The sequence below is a fragment of the Chinchilla lanigera genome, unplaced genomic scaffold, assembly GCF_000276665.1.
Source record: "Chinchilla lanigera isolate Chin_1 unplaced genomic scaffold, ChiLan1.0 scaffold00064, whole genome shotgun sequence".
NCBI classification, from domain to species: domain Eukaryota; kingdom Metazoa; phylum Chordata; class Mammalia; order Rodentia; family Chinchillidae; genus Chinchilla; species Chinchilla lanigera.
Window position 1 is genome coordinate 2720339 of NW_004955465.1, and position 22320 is coordinate 2742658.

The 22320-nt window shown below is 43.1% G+C and overlaps 1 protein-coding gene across 5 annotated transcripts in view; it reads left to right on the forward strand.

Moving 5' to 3' along the window:
* Nucleotides 1–832: 832 nt before the first annotated feature.
* Nucleotides 833–22320, forward strand: part of Adtrp (androgen-dependent TFPI-regulating protein) — a 102198-nt gene continuing 80710 nt past the window's right edge. Inside the window, exons 1-2 of one of the 5 annotated variants that reach the window (XM_005398823.2) lie at nucleotides 833–1068; nucleotides 21831–22048. In XM_005398823.2, coding sequence (XP_005398880.1) covers nucleotides 21899–22048 — 150 coding nt within the window. In that variant the 5' untranslated portion in view covers nucleotides 833–1068; nucleotides 21831–21898. Of the gene's footprint in view, nucleotides 1069–21038; nucleotides 21234–21830; nucleotides 22049–22320 lie in introns of those variants that run through there. The other 4 variants (XM_013521869.1, XM_013521868.1, XM_013521870.1 and 1 more) reach the window with 4 other exon arrangements.

Sequence of the window (22320 nt, forward strand, 5' to 3'; positions counted from 1 at the left end):
ATAATAAATAAAGTACTCACATGCTATTGGAAAAGTAGGACTGTAATAGCCGTAAAACTTTTGAGCAAAAAGAAATCTTGGGTCATTTACATTTTTTCTCCTGGTCTGGTAAAAACTCTACACTCCTTTGGTGTATTTCCTCTTCTCCTAAAGCACAAGTGTTATTACTTCCATTTTACTGGTGGGGAAACTGAGGTACAGATATATTAGTGAATGGCCAGTGTCGTCACTGCTCTCTAAACGAAGCCCTCTCTGACCTGAAAGCTAGGTCTCTTCCAATTCTTCCAAAGATTGGTTCCATTTTTGCTCTGAGGACTTGGGGAATCTTCTTCACCATAGAAAGAGTCAATCAAGGGTTTGGCTCTTTGGGTAAATGCACACCCCAACCAGAGGAGCTCTGCTTTGATCTCATTTATAATTTGGGACTAGGGCATAAGATTTTGTTTGGGGGAGGTAGAGGATACCAGTGCCTAAAAAAAAAAAAAAAAAAAAAAAAAAAAAAAAAAGAATGAAGCCAATTTGGTTGTTCTACACACTTTTTAACTCATGTTGCTTCCTGGAAGAAAATCCTAAAGCTCTTGTAACCTCTTGTACAGTGGAAGTTTCATTAAAGGGAAACCAGTTCTAAACTTCTCAGGAGAACCTTGGTGTTGTATTTGCACACACCCATGGCCGTAAGTGTGCAAAAGCACAGTCACACACTCACACATCCCCTTTGCATTCCCCAGTTCCTGGACGTTCCAGCTCTGGAGGGAGTTGCCTCTGAACTCCCACTCACAAGAAAAAGCAAAGAAAAAAGAAAGCGGCTCTTGCCAGTGACCACGCCCACGCTTCCCGGCAGTCTGGCCGCAGCCCTCATCAGTCAGGTATGCTGTCTGCTCACCTTTGTAGGCCTTCTCAGCAGCCAAAAGGTTCTGCAAACCGCAGCCACTTTATGTTCCACTAGCGAAACGAATTACTACCAGCCCTCGAGGGAGACCTTGGCAGTCATGATGACGATGCGCAGGAGAGATCGCTCCAAGGAACCCCCAGCCGCTGAGGCCAAGTCCCAAGGGAAATAGCTTGCAGGTGAGTGTCTCCCTGCCTGACTGCAGGCTGGGAAGGAGCGGTGGCTCTGTGACCAGGAGAGGGGCCACGGGGCTTCCCAGAGAGCACTGATCTCGCAGACAGAGTGTCTCAGGACACGTGACGTGGACCGGAAAACCTGTGCTGGGGAAGTTGCGCTCGGTCTCCAGCTATATGCTTTTTCGCTGGTAGGAGACTGGGATGGCCCAGGCGACTTCCAGGCTGTCATTGCAGAAAGGGGAAATGTTTTGAGGTGATGCGCAGGGAGATGCACCGTGGTGATTTTTCTACACTTCACAGTTCTCCGTGTGCCATAAAGCGCTCAAATACGGTTCTCCTGTGAAGTCACGTGAACAGTTGTAATGCCATGAACAGTTTTGGTCAAAGATGGTCAATGCGTTCTGGGGAACGTTTCTCCTGGCCAGATAAGTAAGGACCCAACAGCAGAAGGCCTTTTCACCTCCCCTTCCTGCTCTTTTTTTTCTACCCCTAATTTAAGCACTGCAAAGCGTCTTTTGACCCCAAGGGCTTCCCTCTGTTTCCGGTATTTCTGGTTCCTCTCTGCACCAGCCATGTCAGATGGGGCCGCGCACCGAAGGAAACTGCGGGGCAGAGCTGTGGGTGGCAGCGTGGTGAACTTTCCAAGCCCTTCCCGTCACTTGCCTGGGCACTGCTTCGCTAGTGCAGCCTCAATTTTCCCGGACTGTCAGGTGTTAAAGTCACTAGTAAATGAGCCTGTCAGTATGGGGGTGATGCTACCAGAAAGTCCTGGTCAGATCCAGCTGGCTGAGCAGGCTCAGCTGCTTACTGACAGCTGTGGAAGACCTAGGCCGCAGCAATCCAAGGAGACACCGATCAAAGCCAGCCCAGGTGTGTCCTGCTTCCCGTAGCTGTGGAGCACACCCATAAGGGCCACACCCACCTGGCCCAGCCAGATAAGCACAGTCCTGAGGCATCAGCCTCTGCAACAGGGGATGAATCATCCCTGGGAAACTGGATGCCTTAAAATTCAGAAAGAGAGTGTTTCCCCATCTTTCTTCCTTTTGAAGCCTAGAAGTCCAACTATAATACATTTTTTCTTTACAATCAGGAAAAATCTGTATCCCCTGAGAAAAAAATAAAGCTCAGAGATTCGCAGTTTATCCCAGTCTGCATAGCTCTCATATTTTACAGGTGGCAGTGCTTAGTCTTTCAGTGGTGTGTGATCCAGCTGGGCGTGGTGGGTGGAGTAGAGGGAGAGAAAACCCACGCACACACACCCCACAGGCTAATGAGGAAATCACTGGCTGCTCTATCTTGCCATTGAGTCAAGCCTGACATCTCTGTGCTCCATGCATCACAGTTCTTTAGATACTTCAACCACCAGGGGATAAAATTTCCTGACAGGTACCTAGAAAGCATTGAAGACCATACTAGGGGTGCACGGGAGAGGGAGTGTGAGTTTTGATGGGGATGTACAATAGCCCCAAATGGAAGTGGGTGGCATGGGAGATGGGAAAGCGGCCAGTGGCAGTAGGAGAAAACCTGAATGTAAATCATCAGTACTGTGATTTCTTTAGGAGTAACTTTCTGTGAAACCTTCCTATTGAGCCAATATAGCAAATCTCGGAGAACGTGGGTCAGAAACCCCATGGGTTTGGTCGCGAATAATCTCCAGGATACTGTTCCCTGAGGATAAAAGAGATTTCAGGAAATGAACAATAGATTTGCATTAGTAGAAAGGGAGAGACAACAAAGCCCTTCTTTGTTAACTCATAGAAACTTCTCGAGCCCTGCTGCCACTGAGCCTTTGTGGCACAGGCTGTAGGCAGCATTTTAAAGTGACCACAGGGCACAACAGAACACAGTATTAGACGTATAAAACATGAGTAGTGGAAACACGCTCACCATACTAACTGTAGCTTGACAATGAATTCCTATGAGCAAAGAGAAAGACAGCTAATTTTCTGACCGGTTATCCTTATTGATTTTACAAGATCATTTCACTTTTGATCATTTCTTCCATCCAACTACTAACGAGGCCCGACCCTACTTAGCTTCCGAGATCAGACGAGATCGGGCGCGTTTAGGGTGATATGGCCATAGACGATCATTTCTCAAAAGAACTGGAAACGATAAAAGGTAGAACATTGCAACAAAACTCTGGAGAATCCATACCTGAAATATTTTATTTCTATTTCAACTAACATTGCCTTTATCAATGACTATATCTGAAGTCCTACCTTTAGAATCCTGTGTTCATACTGGGGTACAGGCAGGTCTGGGTATTTTTAGGGTCTGAGAGAAGGTTCACTGATGGTCTATTTGTTGGGCCTTATGAGCTTTCTAGAAACTAAATTACACCTCCCCACAAACACAACTGAGAAACTCATCTATAGCAAGTAGTACAGTGTATACTTGGATCATGGTACTTGTATTTTTCTTTCAGTGGCCCAAGTTTGTCTTGGGACTTAGATTCATACTTGACCTGAGTCTCATTTTTAACCAGATAGAGAGATGAAACAATTCATTTTGGAGAAGGCAAAAAAAAAAAAAAAAAAAAAAAGCATATCTACTAATGAGATATAAATTAGAAATAATTCTTTAGTGGTGTAAGATTTAAATAATGTAATTTCTAAAAGATCATCTTGTTTACTAAAATGGATATATTCAAAACAGGCTTCATTTTTGAGAGAGGAAAGAAAAATCAGTTTTAGGTGTGGCTTCACAAACGGAAACATGTTGTATTTTCACCCACACCCACACCCGTACTTGTATACACTTTCCCTTCATTGCCCCATTTATCCCTGCCAACTGTGTGACAAAGGCCATGCTTCTGAGCAGGGATTACCATGTCATAAAGTCTGGATTACTTTGCCCAGTGCTGAAGTTGCTTTAGTTATCAAAGTTTCTCAATCCTCCTATCATTCTAGGGATAAGAGCACAGCTTGGTCTTGGATGTCCTGGGTTGGGTAAGGGGGTAAAAGTTTTATTACAAATGCTGATTCTTGACCCTTACTCAGACAAAATGAAGCAGAACCTTGAGGAGTGGGATCAAAAAACCTGTTTTTGAGTGAGATTCACAAGTGATTCTTATGAAAAATGAAGTTTGGTAACCAGTGCCAGAAAATTGCAAGTAAATTGGCTCATTTAAAAAACAGACAAACAAACCAGATCCAAAGGTTTTTGTTTTGTTTTGTTTTGTTTTTCTGGTACCGGGAATTGAACTCACGATGTCACACTTGCCAGGCAGGCGCTGTGCTGCTGAGCTAAATCCCCAGCCCCAAGACACAAAGTTTTGCCTTCAGTTTCACCCTTATCTCAGCGACGGTGGCTCTGCTACTGGCTCTGCTGTCTACCACTGCCCTCCACTAACCCAGGAACAAGAAAAAGAAAGCAAAAAAGAATAATGAAATGTGAAATGACAAAATTCAAGAGATAAACATCTAAGTAATAAATGCTAGGAAATTGAAACTAGAATGTTCTTTATCACCCTCCTCCATGACTCAAAAACACCCACGACATCATCACATATAAAGCCACTGTGATTCAGGTAACAAGTTCTACTGATGTTTGTAAATACACATTGAGTATCATTAAACCCCCAAATCTGCAATTGGAAATGCTCCAAAATTTGAGCAGAACTTTTTTTCATGCTGACCTAGCCCTCAAAAATTTCAGATTTCAGATTTTTGGATTAGAGATAATCAATTATCTGTTCAAATGTCCTGAAACATGGGTAGTCCCAAGGAGTTTGTATAGGACCTACTCAGTTTGACTCAGGTCAAATGATTCAGAGATGTGAGCAGAAAAACAAAGCAACGTGAGTCAAAATAAAAATTGATAGTGAGTTTCAATCTCAAAATAGAAAATATATGTTTAACTAATGTATGAATTGACCATAACTCCCATAGATATACACATACAGAGAACACAGCTCAAAATATTTCATGATAAGGATGCATAATTAAAAATGTTTGGAGAACAGGGCCCTGTTGCATTCCTTCAGGACCATGATAATTGAAAACAATTTGAGCAATTAAAAAATGATGACATGGTACTATTATATGGTCATGTAAGACACATTTTTAGAAAAGATTTGTGACTTAATAGAAGACAATACTTAGCTCAAAGGAATCCGTTTCTACTGGTGAAGTTGAGACTGTGCTGGTCAGGTAGATGAAATGCTGGGATGCAGAAGCTGTTGTGGTCTGGACCTCAAAGGTTCTCTAAATCTCATGTGTTGAAAGCCTGGTAGTCAGCCTGTGCTGCTTTTGGGAGGTCGTAGAAACTGCAGGAAGTAGAGCCCAGTAGGAGGAATAGGCCTCTGGGTGTGTTCTTGCAGGATATATTGGGACCCATGTGGCTCCTCTCTTCTTTCTCTTTCACTTCCCTGTCACCGTAACAAGAGGAGCTTTGCCCTACCAGCTGTTCCCTACCGTGTTTTGCCATAGGCTGACAGTGGTGGGGCTGAGTAATCGTGGACTGAAGCCTCTGAAATCATGAGCTAAAATAAATCTTTCCTCCTTTTAAAGATGATTATCTCAAGTATTTTGTCACAGTGTCAGAAAACTGACTACTATAGATATCTTTTCCAGGAAAATGAGATCAGATAAGGTAAGAAACTTCTAGCGGATCTTAACCACACCCTTGGCTGGGATTGGGAATTGAAGGCAATCATGATATTTCAGTGGGGCTTCCAAGAGTCTTTCAGTCTCTACTGGGATTCAAAATGTAATCATATTAATTATTGTTGGGTCTTACAAGTAGTTGAGGAGAAGTGTCCAGTATGAGTTTTTACATTCATGCTTTTGCTGAGATTTTTACACAGACTGTTTCACTTAGAAGGATTAAACTTCTAATCTCATCAATTCATTATTTTAAAAAATCAACACTTACTTGTGTTTTGATCAGAAAGGAAACCTCCATTCCTTTTTTTTTATTTTCCAGTACTGAGGATTGAACCTAAAGTCTTCATACTATATCCCCAGCCCTTTTTATTTTTATTTTTATATTTTTAAAATTTTGATACAGAGTCTCAGTATCTAGTCCAGGCTGGGCTTGAACTTGCAACCCTTCTGTCTCAGCCTCTCAGAGTGCTGGGGTGACTGGTGTGCACCACTATACCTGACTAGTTCTTTGTCTTTGCATTTTGGTCCCTTGTATTCTACACTGTAGCTGTGACATGTTTTATAAAGGGATCCAACCTATGGTGATCGACTGGCTCAGCTTGCCTGGGGTTGTTTCAATTTAGGCATGGGAAGACTCACCTTCTAAGAAATTCCTCCATTGCAGGTAAACTAGGATGGTTTGTGACTCTGATGCTATATTTGCCCAATAAGGTAGCTACTAGATACTTGGGGCTATTTAACTCCCATTCAATAAAAGTAGAATGAAATTAAAATTTCAGTTCTTTAGTTGCACTGGCTGCATTTTAAGGGCTCAACAATAACATGTAGCTGGTGACTACCATATTCGACCACACAGAAGTTTCCATCACGGCAGAAAGGTCTGTTGCATAGTGCTGAGCTTAGAGGGTATTTTCTGGAACTACTGTAATGTCCTTTAAAACATTCCCCTCATCAAATGTTGAGCAAGCTCATGTGACAGCGCTGCCACTCCTTGAACACAGAGACTGCTGGGTCAGCAAAGCCACAGTGAAAACTTGGTTTTCAGAGTTTGCATCAGGTCTATGCCTTTAATCTTCTGAGAACCTGGGAATTTGTAAGCATTTGTTAGCATTCAGTAGAAATGAAACCATGGGATAAGAAACATTGAAGATCACAGTAAGAGAAGACAGTTTGGCTTCTTTTAAATTGTGTCCATCAGACATTCAGGGCGCATTAATTCTGTTCCCACTTATAGCTTTTCTTTTGACGTGCAGCACAGCCAACCGGGTAGCTGGGTCTGAGTTAGAGCTGAGGGAGGACATGCATGAGGAAGGCCACCCTCAGTGTGTGACTTGCAAGTGCAGACTGCTGCACCCTGACCCCAAGCATCAGTCTGATGGAAGCCACAAAGCAGCCAGGAGTCATGGAGAGAACAGCACTCTGACAACGTCCCCTTCCCCAGGGGCAAAGACAAATCAGAAACAGAGACAAAGCCAATCTACCCATTGGAAGACACATTGCTGAATGACTTAACTGTGAGCACAGCAGTTTATTCATCTCAGAAGATGGTTTTGGACACTTACTATGGTTCTTGCTCCTGAGCCATTCACTGAGATGAGGAGCAGTTTAACATGTTTACTGATTACAAGTCATGATGATCTACAAAGATGGTGGTGAGGACGGTGGAGATGTTGATGGTGATGATTACATCTCCTGGGAGGTTTTTAAGTGTCAAGCTCTGTGCTTCTCATGGAATAATACAAGGCAGTACTTTGGGAATTAATATAGGCGTCGGCGGGCTCCCCAACTAAAAATACGACCTTCTACTTTTTTAAGCTTTCTAAGAAATTTAGCATTTAAACACAGGGAAAACCTCTTAGAAGTTATTTGGACAGAGAGCATGGTGAACATTGTACATAGTGGAGTTTGTTTTTCTTTTTTAAATAAACTTTTAATTTTAGAGTAGTTTTAGGCTTATTGAACAATTGCAAAGATAGTACAGGCATCCCCAGAGGCTAATTGGATTTGAGTGAGAGGACAATGACTTCAAGCCCCAGTTTTGCCATTTATTCATTGTGTACCCTTGCACAATGATTGGACATTGTGCACCCTTGCACAATGATAGATCAAATCTATAGATGTGATCTGCTCAAGCACCAAATGATGCAGTAATGTTTGCTGTAGACTGTGGTAGGAAAAGAAAAAAAGAGAGAGAGAAGAAAGGTAAAGTGCTCAGTAAATGCTCAGGCCATTGAGATGCTTAAAAATCATTAATATTTATTTTTATTTGTATGGATGATATATTTCTTTTAATGAATCAATGAAAATCACATATTTTATTCATTTATTTATTTGTTTTTTATTTTAAAAAATAAAAGAAGGAAAACATATTAACCAACAGACATCCATTTACAAAAATAGCATAAGAGCAATACAAACAAAACAGAGTTATAGACAAAGTGTAGGAAATTAACAGTGGTTGTTGTATTACTTATTGATATCTTCAAAGTGGTTTCTCAGGAAAACAGAGACATACAAGATTGATCAAACAAGCAATCATTAACTGTTCCTTTCTGTAGGGCAATAGATGACAGTAGTACAACTATGTTAGCTATCGTGTATATATACAAATACATAATTTCCCCTTCTTTCCCTTCTCTTTTCCCACACCCCAGTTGCCCTTTACTTTTGAGCATTTTCCTATCATTTCACAATGTCTATCATACCTCCTAGTTTTTATTCACTCTTTCAGGTTTTATACCTGAAAGAGTGAAAATCACATATTGCAATAATTTTAAGTGGCTAGTATTTAACAGTGACTAGTTTGTTTCTTTGAAGGGCAAATTTTATTTCCTTCTGTATTTCACCTCTTTTTTCAGGGAGTTGAAGAAGTTCTTATACCTAAGCTTTGCTCAAGCCCAACTCACACCAAGACAAATGAATCTACCATTTTATCTTGTGTTGTCCACAATCCTCTTTGTCCCCAAAGAGACAAGGAAGATGGAGTGGATATATCCACTGTCTTAGTCATTCAGGTTACTATAACAAAACTACCACAGCCTGGGTGGCTTAAACAATAAACAGAAATGTATTCCTCACAGTCCTGAGGACTGGGTATTCCAAGATCAAGTTGCCAGTCTCCTTGGTTGGTGGTGAGGACCCCAGCTGGTTACTTCTTCATGGATTGAAGAGAGAGAAGTAAGGTTGAAAGCATTTCTTCTTATAGGGGCACTAATCCCATCTTGAGAAGTTCACCTTGATGTCCTTCTTTCCTCCAAAAAGGCTTGTTTCCAAACACCAGCAGACTTGGATGGATTTGAGAAGCGGTCACAGACATGCAGTCCCAGCACCCCTCCTAGATGGGAAGCTAAAGTGCTCTGCTGATCCACGAAAGATCACTGAAGGAGCTTGTACAGCCCCTTCGGGAGCTCTGGGAACAGGTACTTTGGCCTTCCCTTAGGTGGCTGGTGAACACTGCAGCTTCCCATTGTTTCCGTGCAGAGTTGCAGGGGAGGCAGAGAGTCAGAGAAACCAGAATAGCAACCAACTTTCACAGCATTCCCTGTGCTTTCCTTTCTGTGATCACAAAGATAATGAGGGCCATCCTCCCTCCAACACACAGAGCTCTCCAAATCCCCAGGCTTCCATGGGATCCATTTAGTTCCTGCACATTTTTCTCCATTGCTGCCCAAGAATCACTCCTACTGCCTGATTTCTTGAGAAGAAAATGCTTCTAACTAGACAATATTTGGGCTATGCATTCAAAATCAGTTTTCTGAGGCTGGAAAATATGATAAATAATTGAGCACAGTAGAATTTCTCTGTATTTCTTTCTTTACCCAAAGGACAGTTTTCACATTATCATGTAGCTTTCACCCTAACACGGACACATGAACTCAGCATTGTCTTCTGTTCTCCTCTCTCTCTCTCTCTCTCTCTCTCTCTCTCTCTCTCTCTCTCTCTATCTGTCTGATAACAATTCACAAAACCAAAACCTTGGACTGTAGGTCAATTTCAGTTGCCCCTTTCAATTCCTAAGAAACTCGGCAGGAGCTGGTGGGAAATTTTGGGTCATTATGATCTTCGTGGAAAGCCCCAGGTTGAGAGTAAAGACTTTTTTTCTCAGTTTGAAAGCCAATGTTGGCCTTAAAACAACTGTGAAATATGTTTGGAAATGGTTCCCACCAATTTTTTCTGGAAAGAATTCAGGCTGCTAGAAATGAAGGGTCTAGTGATAGATTTAGTACCTCTGCCATGCTGTTCACTGAAGACTCACTGCGAAAGTTGCTCCCTCCAGCACGTGTCCTAGAATGGGCACTTGTGCACCACACGGACCTCATTCTGTTTAGGTAATGACTGTAATGACCAAGGTTCTGCGTGGATTTCCTACCAGAAAACCTAATGCGTTTTGAGTAATTACAACCTCAACTGCTCTACCCACAGCACCCACGTGTGCTGTCTCGTTCAATCTGCACAGCCATGCTGTGAGTTGGGTGTTATTACTGGTCCAATTTCCCAGTGGAAGAAACTGAGATGCAGAGTTTTATGAGCTCACCAGAGCAACGCACATGAGAAAAACCGGACCCAATCTCTGAAGTAGAGATCCCTGACTTTGGATCTTTCCCAGGTGGCTGCTTTGTAAAAATGATCAGAAACCAGCATTGCACTGCAGGCCAACAGCCTCATCAGAATGAGAAAAATCAAGGCGAGAGCCTCTCTAGGCATCCAGCAGCCTGCAAACATTTCCCAGTCCTCCCCTCAGTGACATTGATGGTGGACATAAGAGCCTCACAGGGATGGTAGTCTGCAGTGCCCAGACTGTCCTAACTGGCCAGCTGGCCCAGGGCCTTCTGCACCCAGTATATCATCTCCTAGCTCCTGAGCCTCCAGCCTCTCACGTCGAGGGGACAGCAAGATGGATGGAAACAGGGGTAGTCACACTGATCCCCCTAGAAAGCCAAAGCCTGCATAAAAATGTTTTCGTTACCACGGTGGAGGGGAGGATGTCTTTGGCAAGGAACCTGAAATGGTGTCGCTGAATGCGGCGCAGTAATACTGCCGCTCATAACAGAAAAAGCAGTCAGTGCCCCACCGTTTCAAGCAAGAACATTGGAGAGTAGCCTCATTGGAAGACAGCCTTGAAGACACATGCCTATGCTTTATCCTCTCCCCGTCTGGGCCTTTTGCAAAGCATTTTAACACGACCCCTTCTGTACTGCAGGAGGTGCACAGAGGAGAGGAAATGGCAGTATATTGTGGCAAAAGGTTTTGACATCCTTCAAGAAACAGTATACAGGAGGCTGGATTCTGAAGTGAAGGGTCAGGAGACAGTGCTCTAACTTGCTGATAATCCTATACTTTTGTCCCAAGAGCTCACAATTTGTAAAGCAACCTTATCCTCAACAGGCCACCTTTTAAGGAGACCTACTCCTGTTGAACTTAAGAAATAAAGGCTGATTTTTTTTTTTTTTTTTTTTTTTTTTTGGTTTTTTGGTTTTTCTCCGGTACCGGGAACCGAACTCACGACCTTGCGCTTGCCAGGCAGGCGCTTTGCCGCTGAGCTAAATCCCCAGCCCCTAAGGGAGTGCAACTTTGTTGTTGTTGTTTTTTTGGTTTTTCTCCGGTACCGGGAACCGAACTCACGACCTTGCGCTTGCCAGGCAGGCGCTTTGCCGCTGAGCTAAATCCCCAGCCCCTAAGGCTGATTTATTTTATATAATTTACTTGGGCACCAATGAAACCAACTGGAATCACTTCAGTGGGCCAAAGCACCATGAACCCTCTAGAAAATATTGGTGGAAAATACTTAATGACCCGGTAATGTGAAATGACCCCAGATGTCTGTAATTAACATGGAAGAGTACAGATCTTCGTGGAAGTCAGAAAATGTCGAGGAGGCCAACAGGTGTGGCCTTCAGTGCCAGCCACCGTGCAAACAAGTGCTCCACAGGTTCCATTTCATCTTCATACTGCTGGAAGATGACATTTGTAGTCACAGGGCAGCGAATGATTAAACAGTTCCTTTGTACCAAGTAAGTGTGAACAGCTCCGCAAGGAAAAATCTGGCAGCTTGGTTTAGTGTTTCTTTGTTGGTTCATTTTGTTGTTGTTGTTGTTGTTTAAATAAGGGGGTTTTTCAAAGCACAGCAACCTTTTCCCTGTTTTGAAGAAATATTGCCCTATGTTTTCATGCAGAAAAGTAAAAACTTTCAAAAGTTCCTGTGATGTCATTTAGCAATGTAGAAATAAAAAAAATCATCGAACAAGCAAACGAAGATGTATCTGATAATGATTTCTGGCAGCATACTTGAAAGCTTAATAGAGGTATATATTTGTAATTCTAGAAGGATTCCACTTTGAAATCTGAGAGCTGTAATTCCCTAGTAAAGGCCAGTTGTTGGCAAGGGCTATTTTAATCTCTGAGCTGGGTGACACAGGAAATCATCTCCTGCTCACCTTAGCGGCGCTGTTATCAGCATCCTCCCTAAAAGTGCAGAAGGGCAGATGTAGAAAGAGGGAAATAAAGACTTCTCCTCTTCCCAGAGAAAAGAGTTGGTATGTAAAAACATGGGATGGGATACTAAAGTTGTGTAAGCTTCGGGGGAGAATTCCTCCTGCTCACCTTAGAGAATCATGCTCTGCTCCACACTGTGGGTACTTCTGGCTTGTCAAGAGTAATGGCCCTTTCCTGGGAGTGATTTGCTACCCAAGGGACTTTCAGAATGCCTGGAGACATTTCTGGAGACATTTTAGAAAATAGCACAGAAAACAGGCTCAGAAAATTAAGTTGTTGCTGGGTGTGGTGGCACATGCCTGTAATCCCAGCAGTCAGGAGGCTGAGGCAGGAGAATTGCTGGGAGTAAAGGCCAGCCTGAACTACATAGGGAAACTCTGTCTCAAAAAAGACAAAATTAAGTAATTAACTAATTAATTAATTAGTTAATTGAATTGTTATCAAACCATGGTCTATAAAAAGTAGACCGAGATCCAAGTATCAAACCTATGCAGAGACTGAGCGCTGTAACTCTTTATTATAGGAGAGTTTGAATGTTCATAGTTAGCAGCCTAAATGGCCACAGTGCTCCTGAAAAACAACAGTCACACCAAGAACCAGGAAGAAAATCACATCTTAATGATTAAAAAAAGACAGTCAACTAATGTGACACCAAGATAAATCAGTTACTAAAGTTATCTGACAAATATTTTAAGATTAAAAAAAGCTTCAATGATAACTTATCTTAAAACAAGTGAAAAGCAGAGCATATCAGTGAAGAAGTGGCAACTACAAAGCCACCAATGGAAATTATATGAACTGAAAAATATAACAACAGAAATTAAATCCCTGAGCCACACAGGAAGAAGAGAGAGGACAGACTTAAAGAACTTTAAGATATGTTAAGGGAATTTATCCAGTCTGAAAATCAGAGATAACACAGATTTAAAACAAAATAAAAAGAGAGTCAATGGAATGTTAGACAGTAGCAAAGGGTTTTTAAAAAGTCATATCAACTGGAAGCCCACAATAAGGTTAGAAAAAGAGTGGGGTTAAAAGAGTATTTAAAAAAAACATAATGGTTGAGCAGGGTGTGGTGGTGTGTATCTGTACTTCTCCCAGGAGGCTGAGACAGGAGGATCACAAGTTTGAGGCTAGCCTGGGCACCTTAGTGAGACCCTGCTTCAAGAAGTAAAATATGAAAAAAAAAATGGCTTTGAGGTATAGCTCAGTGGTGAAGTGCTTGCCTAACATGCATGAAGCCCTGGGTTCAATCTATGGTATGGCAACAAAACAAAGCAGTAAAATAACTGAAAACTTCCAAAACTGGTGAAAGACATAAACCTACATGTTTAAGAAACTGAAAAATCTTCAGTATTGCAGACCAAATAAACCCAGAGCTCACCAAACTATAAGTGATCTTCTAAAGACTAAAGACAAAGTCTTGTAAACAGGATTTGAAGGGAGTGCCATGATGCCCAGTTTCAAAAAGACATTTCTAGGTAGATATTTTCTCTTTAATAACTTTTCTTTTTGATAATTTCATCAGGTCTCATGTAATTGAGGGATATACAAGCTAACTCAGGCTAGAGATGTCCACTTGAAAATTCTGGAACATAGATACAAAAAAGTATGATTCAGGAAAGAGTAACAACTTATTGGACTGGTTGTTAAGAGACCTGCATTCTGGCTATGGCCCCTGTATTAATAGCTGGTAACTCTGGGCAAATCCCTAAACTCGCTGAGCTTTAACTTTCTTATCTGAAAGATGAAGTTGAACTAACTGACCTCAAATGGGTATTTTTTTCCCTGATCTAAACTCTTGAAATAATGTGAGTCAACTCCAAACTTGTAAACAGGAAGAGTTCTTTGGCCTTTCAGCCAAAAATGCACCCTCAGAACTACTGACAGAGAAGTCAGCTCCTCTGAGTCAGTCTCGGATCGCCATAGAGTGGTGCATCCCGCTGCAAAAACAACTTTGCACATCAAAGAGGAAGGCTGATCTGAATCAATTTTCCCATGCAACAAACAAAGCAGTGGGTGAAGACTGCTGTTATAGACTTTAAAAAACCCAACAAGCAAGTTCTGGGGCCTTTCAGCACTGGCTTAGTTTGGTTGCTGGAAACTCACACATGTTCTCACTGATCACTTTTCAGATGGGGCCTTTCCTGAAAGTTCTAGTTTTTAAAAAGCAGGGCACTCACAGTGGCCTCTAAGAAAAATGAGTGCTCTTGGGTGGGGTAGAAGTAACCCCATGGTGAAACATTTCAGTTCCAGCCAGTGGACATAGGTTCCTAAGGGTGCAGAGTCCGCAGGCAGGGAGATCCAGCTGAACTAGGTATTGGACTTCAATTAGCTATTGGATACACTTTTCATTATTTCTAGATTCCACCTTTTATTGGGGAGAGCTACTTCAGAAGGCAGTGCAGGGGATATTGGTTCAGAGGCAACAGGGTTTGTAGGGGAATTACAAACAGCACTGAACAATCAGGGTGTAATATGAGGAAATCAGAGAGAAAGAGACCCCCAGGTAAATATTAAGAATGCCGCAGTGCCAGAATTAACACATGCAGACAATGAATCCTCATTAGGCTCTATAACTTACCAGCTATGGGAGCCTGCTGAGTGCATGGAGCTGTCTCAGACAACCCTGGGGGACTGCACAGTCCCACTGGCTGTGTCAGTTAGTGCTCCTCTAGGAAGAGGGGCTCCCTCAGGTGGAGCTCAGTGGTGGAACTGGTTACCATAAGAAGGTGGAGTTAAATGAACACCTGAAACCATAGAGGTACAAAGGGACTGAACCATTTCAAAGGGGCTCTGCAGGTTAGGAGGGTAAGGGGGAAAAGGACAAGTCTTGCCAGTGTTCCTGGCTTTGAAGCTTAAAGTTATTGGGGTTCATTGGATAGTAGTTTGTTTAGCACAGCGGCTAAACAGAGACCAGGCCTGTCCCTCAGGCCTGAATGAAATCACATTCCTGCAGACTTGTCCTGGACCCTGACTTGAAGTATTCTGCTATACTGTCCTCGTTTCCACCTCAGCACTGCATTCCCTACCCACAGCAGTCACGAGGAGAGTGCTCCACACCCTCCCTGGGGCTGGCTCTGAGTGTGCAGGGTGTGGATATGCACCTGTGTGGACCGGGGGCTCCCTGCCAGTCCCTTCAGAGCCTGGCCAAGTGTCCCTTTAGCTCAGCTCATCTGCTCTTGGGAGGTGAAATAATCCTTGCAATTCCTTGCAATTCCTTGAGCCACTCTGTACCAGCCAGCTTTCCATCTCTGTGACAAAATACCTGAGCTGATCAACTTGAAGCAGGAAAAGCTCATTTGAGCTCATGTTTTCGGTCCGTGGTGACTTGATCGCATTGTTTGGGCCTGTGCTGATGCAGTAGCTCATGGCAGGAAGGTGTGACAGAGAAGACTCCCCTCTGCATGGTAGCCAGGGAGCAAAGGGAAAGCAGAGGTGCAGGGTGCCCAAATCCCCTTCTGGGCACGCCCCCAGAAACCGAATGTCCTCCTGCCTGACTCTACTTCTTAAAGTTCCCCTACTTTTCAACAGTACCAGAGGCTGACAATGAAGTCTTTACCACCTGCACCCTTGGGGGACCTTTAAGATCAAAACCTCATGAGGCGGGGGGCTGACCAGGCCTGGTTCACACTGTGCAGGTAGGCTCAGGCTCCAGCCAGGTTGCATGAGTCCTCGCTCTTTGTGCTTTATCACCCAGTGACTGGCCCAGGAATGGGTTACATCTGTACTGGGCAAGACTATTATGCGTGCTGGTGGCCATGGCAGCTATAGTCACTGGGAATATTTTAATCTTCATCTTCTGCATGACATCTGGAGTTTCCCATGATGCATTCAATGCACCCATCTTCAGCTCAATCTTTCATGTGTATAAAATGACAGAATAATGTGCAGGATAATTTAGGCTCCATTAGTACTTTATGCACGCCTCTATTACAGAACTTATCACATCATGCTATAATTTTTTGTTTACATATCTGTCTTTGCCACTTGGTTTTGAGTTCCTCCAGGGCTTTGGTTCTGACTTCATTGTCCTAGCATTCTACCTCCTCCTCTGAGCCCAGCATGTTCTGAGCATAGTAGGGTTTTTCATTAATGAGCTGTCTTTGTAGTAAAGCTCAGGAGACTGGTACACCTAGTACACAAATATTCATTAACTCAACACATACATTTATTATGATTATTGAATTTTGAATTCATAAATACAAATTGTATACATTTATGGTGTACAACATGGTGTTTTGAAATATGTATGCATTGTGGAATGACTTAAGCAAGCTAATTAATCTATGCTTTACTTCACACATTTAATTTTTATGGTGTGGACACTTAAAATCTACCTGCTTAGTAGTTTTCAAGAACTCAGTTGAACTGTTATTAACTGTGTTCACTTTGATACAGAGTCTCCATGACATACAGTAATTGATCTCCTGACCTAATTGCCCCTTTCAAACTGAAACTTCACATCCTCTAACCAACTTCCATCAGCCCACCTTCACTGCCGGCCCCGTGTAACTGACACTGTATTCTCTGCTTCTGTATATTTGGCTTTTTGAAGATTCCTAACGTAAGTGAAATCATACAGTATTTGCCTTCCTGTGCCCATCTTATTTTACTTTGCAGAGTATCTTCCCGCTACATTTACACTGTAAATGGAAAACTTATTTTAAAAGCTGAGTACTGTACCAGTCTGCAGATGATATACAACAGTTTCTTCATTCACCCAAAGATGAACCCAAAGGAGGGCTCCACATCATAGCTGTTGTGGTTTTTTGGTTTTTTGGTTTTTTTTTTTTTCTGGTACCAGGAATTGAACTCACGACCTTGCGCTTGCCAGGCAGGCGCTGTGCTGCTGAGCTAAATCCCCAGCCCCCATTGTAGCTGCTGCGAATGACGCTGTGATAAGCATTGGGAGTAGGGTTATCTCTTTGATGTATTGATTTCGTTTCCTTTGGGTGTATATGCAGCAGTGAGGTTGCTGGACCATGAGGTAGTTTTACTTTTAATTTTTTGAAAGACCTCTATTTTGTTTTGCAGACTAGCTTTACTAATTTCCATCCCAACATCGTGTTCCAGTGTTCCCTTTTCTCCGCATCCTCCTCAACACTTCTTAATAGTAGCCGTTGTGGTAGCAGTAATGTCTCATCATGGTATTATCTGGCATTGTCTTGATGGTTAATACTGTCAAACATTTTTTGATATACCTGTTAGTCATTCGTATATCTTCTTTTGAAAAACATCTACAGTAATACCTCAGCTCACCAGTGCTTCTATTTGTAAATAAAAGCATTTGGCAGAATTCTGCTTTCGTTTGCAAATTCCACGTTGAGTGACACAGAGGACCAGGGCATCCTCCCAACAAACTCAAATGTACCGTCTTCCCCAAAATTGTAAAATAAATTAAGTTTGTCAATCAAGACATCACTATATTTAGATCCTTTGTGCATTTTTATTTGAGTGCTTTATTCTCTTACTGAACAGATAGTTATGAAATACAGACTTTGTGCCCAGCAGTCTTCCAAGCTCTAGAAATTCAAATGTAGCATCCATCAGTCCTACGAGATAGTTGCATTTGAAGAAGGTGAATTCCTCATTACCATGCAAATTGCAGAGATGCACAGGGTATTAAGGAAGATGTGAGAGGGCTTTTAAATATAGCCCAGCTAAGGGGAGCCTCAGGAAATGGTTCCTAGAGAAGAAAATTGCTGGGCTGCATTTTGGAGATGATTGTGAGGTAACTTGTCAGGCTTGCTGAGCAAGCCCACCACGGAGAGGAGACAGGAGGAGTAAGGTGGCGTGTGTGTGTGTGTGTGTGTGTGTGTGTGTGTGTGTGTGTGTGTGTGTGTAGGGGTGGTAGTAACCTGGCCAATGTGGTTGGTGATATTGTCATTTTGGTGTCATCAGGGGAATGTTGAGTGTGAGAAAAAGATGAAGCTGGACAGAGTACCACAGACAGGTGGCAGAGGGCAGTTTATGGCAAGCTATGGACTCAGAGATCATGCTGTAGGTGACATTGCTGTAGTAAATGGACATAAGCTAAGGACAAGCTGACACTAGAAAGCATTGCCCCCTGACCTTGTGAAGAAAAGAATGAGAAATAAAACCAGAGTTTGGACAGCCAGTTGGAAGAGCATTGCAATGACACTGGTGAGAGACGCAGGAGACACGACCCAGGGAAGCTATGGAAGGGTTGGAGAGAAGGAGACGGGTTTGAGCCTCACTTGGGAGATGACCGGTGGGACTCGGTGTTAGTGGGCAGTGGGGAGTAAAGGACAGTGAGGAGACAGGAGAGCCGCCCATGAGAATGACGGTGCCTTCATCCAAGATGGCATAGACGAGAGGGGTCTGACTTGGGGGAAGGAAGTGAGGTTTTCTTAGACCTGTTGAGTCTGAGGTGTGTCTGGCTTACTCTTAACAGCAGGTAGCTGAAGACAAGTTCGAAGCTTGGAGGGGTGGGGAGAGAGGGCCTGATCTAGAGGTGTAGAATTTGACGTATCAAAGGAGGCAGTAGGAACCACGATGGTGGCTCCCGTGACCGGGGTGAGTATGCGGTATGGAAAGGGGACTCTGCTCCCTGGGAAGCATGACACAAGGCCGGCAAAGAAAGACAAGAGGAGCCCACCGAAGAGCCTGGGAAGAAGAGAAGGAGTGATTGGCTGTGCTGGGGAGCCAGTGGGCTCGCCCATGGGGGCAGCTACCCTGACCTCCCAACGCCACCTCCCATGGTACTGTCTCTTCCAGCCAGTCTGCTGTGTGTGTCCTTCACAGAAACTTCCATAATTATAAATTAGCACTGATTTTGCCCTTATCTACCCTCTATCTCCCCTGCTAGAATGTAAACTCCAGAAAGCCAAGGAGTGGCTCTCTCTTATTCCTTGGGAAATCCCCTTAACGTAATAAATGTCTAGCAGATAGTAGTTGTTCAGTAAATATTTGGGAAATTAAATAAGGAAGTTCCAGGGTCCTAGAGTGTTGTAAAGACAGTTGCAATCAAATTACCTGTGTAATGTTCTAAATATAAAGTGTGCTTCTGCTTATACTTGTAGTGTTTCTTCTGAAAAAAATTCTGCCCTAAGGTTCTCACTTATTTCAAGGCATTAAGAAATTTCTTCTATTTCTCCTCAATAAGACATGAGGCTTCTGCATTATTGAAGAGATGAAAAAGGCAAAGAGCAGGCTCAGTATGCATTAGTTAATGGTACTGTGTTCCATGTGGTGACAGTCACCGTTTCCCAAAGCTCCTGGTCTCAGGAGAGGAAATAGAGGCCAAATCACTCTTGAAAATGTATCTGGTTGTTCAACCAGGAATACAAGTTATGATGGGAATATAGTCACAGTGGAGAGCTTGCCATACTTTTAGCAATACTTTTGTGGAAAGTTTTATAAGACAATGTAGCTGAGTGTGGTAGTGCATATATATAATCCCAACACTCTGGAAGGCTGAGACAGTAAGATTGCAAGTAATGAGACCCTGTCTCAAAATTAAAAATTAAAGTAAAATAAAATTTATAAAGGGCTATGGAATCCATCTCAGTGTGAAGGCCTGGATTCAGTTCCCCCGTACAGAAAAAAAAGGGAGATAATGAGTTTAGAATTTACATACATTTTATATACAAATCTCCCTATGCATCTATTATTTGTTACTATTTATTAAAATGCTGAAAATTAACTGGATTCCAATGTCAAACACTGAATCTCTTACAAATAAATTTGAATATCAAATGAACATTTAGGAAAGGTCTCATCTGTGGGCTTTGGGGTAGGTACAGGGAAGAATTGTAGGTGGTGGAAAGCCAGGCTCCATGATTGGACACCCATTTCAGAGATGTGGTTCCTTCCCATCCCTTCTTTCCCATCTTTGCCTCAGTCTTTACCCTGTAACTTATGCTGAAGACTTTTGAATAAAGGAAGAAAAATCTCTAAATCTGTAACGATGTCTAAAATGGGGGCATGCCATAGTGTATCAGGCATGCACCAGATCTCAACACTTCTGATTCTGTTCTGAGAGAATTTTCTGATGGTGATAAGGAAGGACAGGGAGTGGGAGGGGAGGATATTGAAAAGGGAGCTCACAGTGTTCCTCTGTAGTTAGGTACATTGGTTACACATAAGGGCTGCAGTTCAGTGTCTTGATCAGCTGTTGAACACATCCTTCCAGCGGCCAGGCTTGCTCATCTGACAATGAAGATAACAACTCGCTAACCTCAGTGGTGTTTCAAGGCTCAGGTGAGTAAATGTATGTGAGGCCCTTGGAGCAATGTCAGGCAAACACTTAGTGCCATCAACCTATTAGCTGCCACTATTATTTGTCGTTTTAGCCTAGACTGTGGTGTTTTGTACAGCGTTATATCACCCATGTTCCAGTAGTTCTGCCTTTGGAAATGATTTGCTGTAATCTGAGTGTTTGTGTCCAGGGCTTTGGGGAGGTGATTAGGTGACCAGAGATGAACCCTTGTGTATGAAATTCTTGCCCTTATAAAAGAGACCCAAGGGAGCTTGTTGGTCTCTTTCTGATGGGAGGACACAGTGAGAAAATGGCCATGAATCAGAAATCAGGTCCTCAGCAGACACTAAACCTGCCTTGGTCTTGGAGCTCCAACCTCTAGAAGTATGGGAAATTCATTTCTGTTGTTTTATAAGCCACTCAGAGTGCAGTGTTTTGTTGTAGGAGCCCCAACAGACTAACTCATGGTTACCATGCAAACAGTCCCTGGACTGTCAGGAGATAGGTTTCTTTCTGTTTTTGCGTTGCTGTCCTTGTTTACCCTGTGGCTCTTTCTCCAGTTCCTAAGAGCCCTGTTGAAATCATCAGTGGCCCCAATGGCAGACTTATATCACTGTGTTGGGAGACTTTTTCTGAAGAATTTGCTCAACCCTATACAACTCAGTTGCCTGGGGAAACCAGCTGGTGATGTCACAAGGCGTCCCACTTCCAGTTCTCCCCTGGTGCCCTTTTGTTGAGGCTGAAGCAGGGCTCAGTCCTACGCTTGCCCAGCCTGGCCATGTCTCTTCCCCACCAGGATGGCGCCGAGACCCTGTCTCTCTTCCGGTACCACCTGCACTCAGGTATGTGGGCACTAGAGCCACAGAGTTCTTCCTCACTTCTGCCCTCTGAGCACAGAAATGCCTGTGGAAATAGCGTCAGGTTAAACTTGGGAAGCCCTTCCTTCTCTAGGGCCAAGGTGTAAAACTACAACAGAAAGAAAAAGAAAAGTCCTTGGGCCTGGAGGGCCAAAGGTTGTTTCAGAAATCTCAGGAGCAGATCCCTACCTTTCTTCCTAGCCTAGACACACCCAATAGTCTCCACCTCCTGCCTTATCAACCTGCTACTCATTCTCTCAAGAGATGGTACTGGAATTTCATGTTCTGCTCCACTGAAAAGACAGTAGGACCATGGCAGTATTTTACTAGATTTTGTGGGTATTTCATAATAGGCTCTTTTAACCATGCCACTGCCCCAGTGCTCTAGTCAAACAGTGCAAAGTGCACCCTTGCTTCATACCTTCTTCAAAGCTTACCATTGGAACAAGTGCAATCTGCAGATTATCTACCATTATCTAAATATGATAATAATCCTTTCTCTCACCTTGGAAAAGCACCTAAGAGAGAAGCAAAATCCAGCCCATGTGGGAACTCTCACTCCCAAAGGGGTGTGTTTTTCAGCTCTCGGGACTGTGTAGCACTCGAGCTGTGACTATAGAAGAGAGGAGCCGACTGGACATATCCACAGCATGCTGGGCAGAGCCATGGTGAGGACTGCTACGTGTGTGTACCACTTCATTCTTTTGAACTGGTATATCTTCCTCAATTATTACGTCCCACAGCAAGGGACTATCTTCCAAGGCGGTGCGCAGTCAAAGTACTTGACACTCCTCAATCTGGTGAGTCTATAAGATCGTTGGGGAACCAGTATATTTGTAGTATCAGTGCTTGTCCATGTATCACCTTTGCATTTTATTCAATACAAAATTCTGTTATTTGTCATCCTTTAACATTGGTGAGTTTTGCTTGCTTCCTAAACAGTGTGCACTGAGAAACCAGTTTAGAAGCTATCTGTGGGGGCTGGAGATTTAGCTCAACGGCACAGCGCCTGCCTGGCAAGTGCAAGGTCGTGAGTTCAGTTCCCAGTACAGGAAAAAAACCAAAACCAAAA